Raw genomic sequence first — 7,500 nt, 5'->3', positions numbered from 1 at the left:
GGGATCAAATATCCACCACTGAATTCGCGAACTTTCAATCGCCGCCATTTCTTTATGACTGTGAATCGTCGGCCGGGCTTTTGAGATTTTGAGAGCTGTATTTAGATGAAAATGGCATTGGAATAAATGCTTTGGAACGGAAAGATGTTGTGGTGGGTATCATTATTTACGGGAGCGGTATTTGGGAACGTAGATACATGTTTTTCCCCACTTCGTGCCGTAAACGCAAGACTTCGCGTTGGCCTCCTTCAGGAATATTGCTGGCCAGCTTCATTGTTCGGTAGCTTACCAGCTCGTCTTCGTCTTCTTTTGGAAGAACTACTTGGGCGGTGTGATGTAAGTTAGGCTAATATTTCGTACTTCGTTTAATATTTTGCCTTATGCTTTGAAAAGTCTCCATTGAAATTCTCTGCTTTACGGGTCACAACTCAGGGGGATGAGTTTGTATTCTTTGATGAAATTGCTTTTGTAAAACCAAATTATTCTCAGAGCCATTCGCGGTTGCCGATAGTCTAACAGACAACCGGAGAAAGTACCCATAGTCTGGTTCTTTTTTAAAGGAAAAAATATACATGTATTCAAACGCTGTGTAGCTTTCTGCTGACGGCTAGTGGCGAACGGCGTCCTTTTGGCGGGAAAATCGTTTTGACCGCTCCGTAGCTAGGGCGAAACAATTTTTTTTCTGTTTGGGTCACGATTTTGTCTTTGTTGTCTAGTATGCCTGGCCCACATTTTTGTAATTTTTGTAAAAACCATGGGGTCTCAACAAGGGTTACACACGCTCATAGAGCGAGTTGCCCTTGGAAGGACTGTGTCTGCCTGAATTGTACCAGAACGCGGCACAGAAATTCCTATCACCGCAATTTGAGGAATATAGAGACATCCACAGTCACCAGCACCACAACAACACCGGTCGCTGCGGTCGCCGGAACTCTCGGAACTGTTTCCGCTGCTAATGTTCTCGCAGTAGCAAATTCTGGACAAAAAGCGAGTGCCACTTCGGTTGCGGCTGCCAGAGCCGGTAAGTAAACTGTTACTCTACTAGATATTTCATTAGAATTATCGTAAAGATTGACGAACGGAAATGAATTTTTTTCCTTTTACTATGTTAATGATAATAGATGAAAGAAAAAGGGATAACCGTTCACCTGTGGACGGCTAGCAAAATGGTTTCTACCTCTTTCTCGATACAGTACGGTGATGCAAACATCTTCATTTTCGGTAGGTTTGCAACAAAGCTTACCTCAGCCGTGCGACCCTCCTTGGTCTGTTTCTTTAAGATCAAAAATTATGTATTTGAAGGTTGTCAACTTGTGTAGCTGCGGCTACCAGAGATGGTCAGTAAACTTGAATTATCGGTAAAATGGGTGAAGGGAAATGCACTTTTCCTTTTACTACGTTAAGTTGATAAATGAAAAAGGGATGTAGACCTGTGGAGAGCAAGCAAAGTGTTTTTACCTTTTTAGCAGTAATGCAAATATCTTCTTCATGAAGAAAGGTTAAAGCTTAATTATTATTTTTTTGCCATTGAGATATGGATTGTACTAAATTCGTTGGTGAGCCTTTTCCTCAATATTTTTTACACTGCGTTCAGTTTTGTTCGTTTTTACCCTACATGTAGCTAAAGCAAAGCGTTTGAAGGATGAAAACAAAAATGAGCAAATGAACAGATTTGTCAACAATTTCATGGCAAATCTCTCAGAAGAGGAGAAAAAGCTGCCATTCCTAACCAACCATGCAAGGGCTTTGAGGGCCTATTCAGAAGGCAGTATGCAGAGGGTAAGTAAATAAAAGGAAAAAAAGTAAATATAAATGTATTGGTTGCTACCTTCTATAATGCATATTTACCCCATGAATAAGTGCTGTCTTGTTTTTCCATGTCTAATAAGTGTTCAAAAGTGGTGTTTTTTCTATTTTTGGATGATCAAATCCATAGCATGGTGCTGAAGAACGAAACGTAGTATTAATACAATTAAAAACCATCTGATTGTGGCCCTTTTAGATGGATAATACCCGCAATTTAAATAATTGATATTTCTTGTTGTTTACTATAAATGACATTTTTATGCACCTATCCTTGTTCCCCAATCCCCATAACTTTTGTGAAGGTCCATCCCGAAACCAACTTTAATTTCCATTTCGCCTGGATTGTATAACAACCTTCACAGTAGGTAGTAATAGAATTGTGATTTACTAGTGCTCTTGATGTGAGTAAAATGTCATTATCCTCCTGGAGGATGTCAAAATTGTTTTGGAGGAAAACATTGTTAAAGTGTGTTCTGAAAATCAACGGATGCGTTAATTTATATAAACCTTATTTTAAATCGTGCAGACAGAGAACCATGGGCAGGTAACAGAAAGACAGCCGTCAGCAGTCATGGCCCTCACGCAACTGGAGGCAGCCTTTCCTCACATTCCCTTTACAACTTTGGAGCAGTTGTTCAGGGAATGTGGGGAAAATGTAAACACTGTGCTTGACCATCTGACGACCAATGAAGCAAGCGGCCAGGCTCAATTACAACAACCCATGTGTACTATGACAGTGGATGATTGTGAAAACCTCCGCCGACTTTCAGCTTTATTTCCACAGTTTTCCAACATGCTGGATGATTGTTTTTCCTCGTTTTCCTTTGATTTTGGTAAAACTGTTGATTTTTTGGTTAGTCTAACTTCATCCTCAACTGGCTCGTCATCATCACCACTATCTTTATCATCACCATCATCACTTGTGTTAAGTTTTTCTGGTGCAGAAGACTCCCTTCCCTCCTCTTCTGCACTTCCAGATCCCCTGTCAAGCTTCTTAAGTTTTCCTGAAGGGCACACAAGTGGCAGAAGGCCATTCAGGTGCCCTCACTGTGGGTACACTTGTGAGGCACAGGATTTCCATTTTTGCCCACATTGTGGGCACCCTCTGGATGGTAGGCCCCGCCTTTGAGCTGTGCAACATTTCTTCTCAACGTGAAAGGAGTTTTTCGTCACTTTTCCACCTTTCCTTTGGCAATACATTTGTGAAAAAATACACCCTCTTCTCTTCACGTTTTGGACATAAGCAGATTCGAACTGCTAGTCCATTGACTGCTTATTAAAGCTCAGCAATTATTTGCATCATTAAAACAATGAGCAAGCGTAGTTATATGAGAGTATGGGTACTTACTTCATGAATTATAGCACAGTCAAGAGTGTGGCTTACTGCTGTTTAGTTTTATTGTGGTAGGTTGTATGAAAAATATGAAATCCTGAACCAGACCCAGACAAGTTAATTAACATTGGAGATGTTTTGAGTGTGTCACTGATTATAATTGTCCTGGCAAGACTTTTCATTTCCGTATGTTAATTCATTCATTCATTTTTATTGTCGCTTTTTGTTGGTCTGGTTCAAAACTTTTCTTTGAGAATTTACATTTGAAAATTTGAGCTAGAATTTAAGCTCGAGTCTATATGTGCATCAGCATAAAAAAATTTTCTTTTTTCAATAGTGTTTCTGGGGACTTTAACACCAAACATGTATACATACGGATGTCTCATGGTTACAGTGCCATAAGATCATTCTGAACAATGACAATCTAAATAGCTTACAAAATGTTAAACAGCTCAGTTACATTCAGTAGTTCTTTCGGGGTAGTCCACACTGACTGTTGACTGGGTGGGCAGTGTTTTGTTCATCACCCTTTTAAAGTGAAATTTCTAGCCCTTGACCCTGAAAGAAAAATGTACTCAGGGGTATGGGCCCTGGGAGAGCATCAATTTCTTTTCCTTTACACTAAAAAGGATTAATTTGTGAACTTTTTATTGTTCATGATTGTTGATTTCAAGAAAACTTAACTATTGCTGAGTTCTTGGAAACTTCAAATATAGTGCTGGGGAGCTCAATTGGGTTTTGGAGGGCTGTAGCATTTGAAGCAATCATACTTCATACTGTGTCTGTCAGGCTCCATGGATAACGCTATCCACTGGATAAATCACTATCCATTGGATAGTGGAATTGGTTTCGCTATAACTTACCCACTGGATAGTTATTTATCCGGTGGATAGCACTATCCATCATTTGAACAACTGGGGCCAGGTGACTACCGGTATATACTGGTGAGTGTTTTGTCATGGAAGGATAACTGACATTTCCAAACTAAAGTTGTAAGGATGGAACAGAAGGTAGTGAAGATCATTTTAAAAAAGATTGTAGGCTTGTGTGGGTAAGCCGATGTGCTGTGTAAGCTACTTGTGAAATTTTATATTTTTTCCTATTTTTTCACGTTTTTCCTATTTTGTTGTGGTCAAATTTCCAATTTTTCTATTTTCTTGAGCTGATGTGCTGCTTGACACCCTGAAAAAAGCTATTATATCATGATGTGCCATGCTAGATTGTTACCCTCTTGAAAGAGAACATGAATTAGGATGAAGCTGCCCGAGAAAACATCGCATTACCCTGTTAACTTTCTGCTTTTCATCCATTTTTCTCATGTGTGTCCGTGAAATACAAGTAGGATTTTGAAAACAACACAAAATTTTGGTAAGGTCTACTGCATTTGTGAAAATACAACCAAAATTACCTGATATTAAAAATCATGGAAATTAATTTTATCACATAAGCCACAGTCTGCACACCTCCATTGTCAGATGCTGTGGAAGTATTAGCACAAAAGGACAAGTGGGGCAGTACACTTAAGCTTATATAAAACCTGAAGCCCTGAATGGTCATTTTATAAATAAATGGCTGAAATCGTACAACAAAGCAAAGAAAAAGAAGATAATAAATGAGTGCTAATACAGTGGCTACAGATTTATATTTGGAACACACTTACCTTTACTAGCTGGCTTTCATTGGCATTGGTTGTCACAACCTTTGTCTCTTTTAATGGGTGAGTTATTAAACCTGATCTTGCAAAGCTTTCTGTCAATATGGATGGCACACAGTGGCAATGTGCTTGACAATCTTTTGTACCAGTCTTTTTCAACCAAAGACTCCCTCACCTCCCCAAAGTGGGAATGTAACGCTTTACAACAAGGAGACACATCTTATCTACCACCCCCATGCAAACGTGCTTACATGCTCCTATTATTCCCCTATCTCCATCGGGTGATTGCAAAGAAACAGTCGACAACTTTTTTGGAGGACATTTAAATTTAATGTTTTGGTATTATGTAATGAAATGTTGCAAACATTATTTAACATTGCAAGTAGAGAGACTCTCAAGTTGCATCTTGGTAAACTAAAATCCACAAGTTCTCAAGTCTGAAGCATTCCAGCAAAAAATTGCATTAAATATTTTCAGTTCTCATTCTTCAAACTCATTACATGTTGGTGGTTCTTTGAGAGCAACTACAATGTCAATTTTATCACATATATCCTTAACATAAAAGGGTTGGCAAATAGTAAAATCCAAATTATGTATGTAAGTCTGAGACCTTAAGCACAAAAGGTTGTTACTCAAAGGTAGGAAGGGGCATACAAAAACAAGTCTTGATGACCCATTGTAAACCAAAATTCTCTAAAAATCATTTAAATTATATACAGAAATTCTGAGATCCATGTTTTCCCTGCTACTGTTTGCCACCCCTTTTCAGCACATATACATTATTCTGAAAGGGATCAATTATTATTGATCCTTTTTAGAATACAATGTACTGTCAACTTTTTGTACCCCAGCCTCTCCATCCACAAAAACAAAAATGTACCTTCCTCAATATAAAAAAAAAAGAAAAAAAAAAGGAATCATGAAGTAACCAAACAAACAAAATTACAAAAAAAAATTGATTTTTTACATCAGTTCATATTGTGTAATGACAGTTGCAGTTTTATGATTGTCATGTCAGTAGCATTTAGTTCTAATGACATTATCAGGAAGGGATCTTTCAACCTTAAAATTTGCTTTTTACTGTACTACCAATCCAATTCACCTCTGTGTTGAAGCAACAAGTTCATCCACACATTTTTAAGCTCAAAGTTTCAATCGAGAAAATAATTATATGAAATCCTGTGTCATAAAAGACGAAAGGTTAGTTGACTTTTTTGTAGACCCAAAACATATTTTGAAGTCATTTGTTTAAGTAAGGAAATACCAGTAGCATTGAAAATGTGAAAACACTGCTCTATTTCTACTTTAAGACTCACTGCACCATTTTGGAAACAAGCTTTCCAAAACTGCTCTTCAAACCAGAGGAGTTGAAAACTTTGGCATAGCACTGGCTTCACAATGCTCAGGGATGCAGAGGTGGTAGTCTGCAATCTGGCAAAAAATTATTTGAATGCCTCATTACCAATAAGGGGAGATGGATGAAGGAAACCTACTTAGGGGACAGGCACAGATAGGTCGCACAAGAGAACAAACCTTAGATTTTCTTTTCAAATTTTACCAATTCAACATCTTTTCAAGAAATTATGGTCTAAACTCAAAACTAAACCATTTCAAGAAGACATTTGGCCACCTACCCTCACCCCTCCCCCACCACACACACACTAACACACCCCTTTTGATAAGTCCTATTTTGCATCCTGTACTGTAAGCTAGACTATTCCAATTTATATAATAACCCAAGTTATTCACGGATTTTGATGGGTTTCGACAAAACACTGACCCCCGGTCAACTGACCCCCTTACTGACCCCCCTACTGACCCACTATAAAATCAATGGGAAAATGAATACTGCTTACTTAAGCCTCAAAAACCCTTTTTAAACAGCATTGTTCAACAGTATTTAAGTCTAAGCACCCATTTTAAAAAGGTTAGCTTACATGAAGTAATCGGCCATCACAACAATAATCGAAAACTAACCTTTTTAAAATGGGTGCTTAGACTTAAATACTGTTGAACAATGCCGTTTAAAAAGGGTTGTTGAGGCTTAAGTAAGCAGTATTCATTTTCCCATTGATTTTATAGTGGGTCAGTAGGGGGGTCAGTAAGGGGGTCAGTTGACCGGGGGTCAGTGTTTTGTCGAAACCCGATTTTGATTGGTTCTTGCCTACGATCTATTAGAGGACAGACGCACGATTGACGTCACCATCAGCTTTTATGCGAATAAAGTTTAATTCTTTATATATAAAACAAATAGATTCCATGTTGCCGTGCGTCTGTTCAGTAATAGATCACAGAAGACGTCAAAATGTGGTAAGAACATCAGTGACACACTCGGCTATCGCCTCTTGTGCCACTTTTTTGTTCTTACCACATTTTGACGTCATCTGTGATCTATTACTGAACAGACGCACGGCAACATGGAATCTATTTGTTAAATAGAATGCAAAGGGTTCGTAATAACTACTAACTCATAACTTGCCAACACTTGCGGTAAAATTTCTGGACGCTGCGGACATGAACTTGCAAAAATGCATTTACAATGGCAAATGACATGTTGGCACTGAGTAGCTCAGGCCATCTCCTAACATACACTTTGACACTACCGAATACAAGTTCGATTGGGTTGAAGTCATAAGAATACGGTGGTAGTTTAACAAGGGTAATGTTCTTAGGTGCTAAAATGTTTATTAGGTCTCTTTCATTGTGA

The 7,500-nt window shown here is 38.4% G+C and overlaps 2 protein-coding genes and 1 long non-coding RNA gene across 3 annotated transcripts in view; 1 reads left to right on the top strand and 2 right to left on the bottom strand.

Moving 5' to 3' along the window:
* The window catches only part of LOC138046339 (uncharacterized), a 4,186-nt gene extending 154 nt beyond the window's left edge, over positions 1 to 4,032 (top strand). Inside the window, exons 1-4 of the mRNA XM_068892998.1 lie at positions 1 to 1,021; positions 1,622 to 1,779; positions 2,333 to 2,918; positions 3,929 to 4,032. The exon at positions 1 to 1,021 is cut by the window's left edge and continues 154 nt beyond it. Of these exons, the coding sequence (XP_068749099.1) occupies positions 718 to 1,021; positions 1,622 to 1,779; positions 2,333 to 2,918; positions 3,929 to 4,032 (1,152 nt within the window). The 5' untranslated portion in view covers positions 1 to 717. The remainder of the gene's footprint in view (positions 1,022 to 1,621; positions 1,780 to 2,332; positions 2,919 to 3,928) is intronic.
* Positions 4,033 to 5,100: 1,068 nt separating this feature from the next.
* LOC138045789 (uncharacterized) lies at positions 5,101 to 7,025 on the bottom strand. The gene is made up of 2 exons (XR_011131662.1): positions 6,937 to 7,025; positions 5,101 to 6,568 (listed from the first exon to the last, which is right to left on the bottom strand). It is a non-coding gene; the product is annotated as an uncharacterized lncRNA (long non-coding RNA).
* A 231-nt stretch (positions 7,026 to 7,256) lies between these two features.
* Positions 7,257 to 7,500, bottom strand: part of LOC138046338 (uncharacterized) — a 1,008-nt gene continuing 764 nt past the window's right edge. The window contains exon 1 of the mRNA XM_068892997.1: positions 7,257 to 7,500. This exon is cut by the window's right edge and continues 764 nt beyond it. Coding sequence (XP_068749098.1) covers positions 7,257 to 7,500 — 244 coding nt within the window.

The sequence above is a fragment of the Montipora capricornis genome, chromosome 4 (assembly GCF_036669925.1).
Source record: "Montipora capricornis isolate CH-2021 chromosome 4, ASM3666992v2, whole genome shotgun sequence".
Lineage (NCBI taxonomy): Eukaryota > Metazoa > Cnidaria > Anthozoa > Scleractinia > Acroporidae > Montipora > Montipora capricornis.
This window is presented reverse-complemented; position numbering and strand designations above follow the sequence as displayed.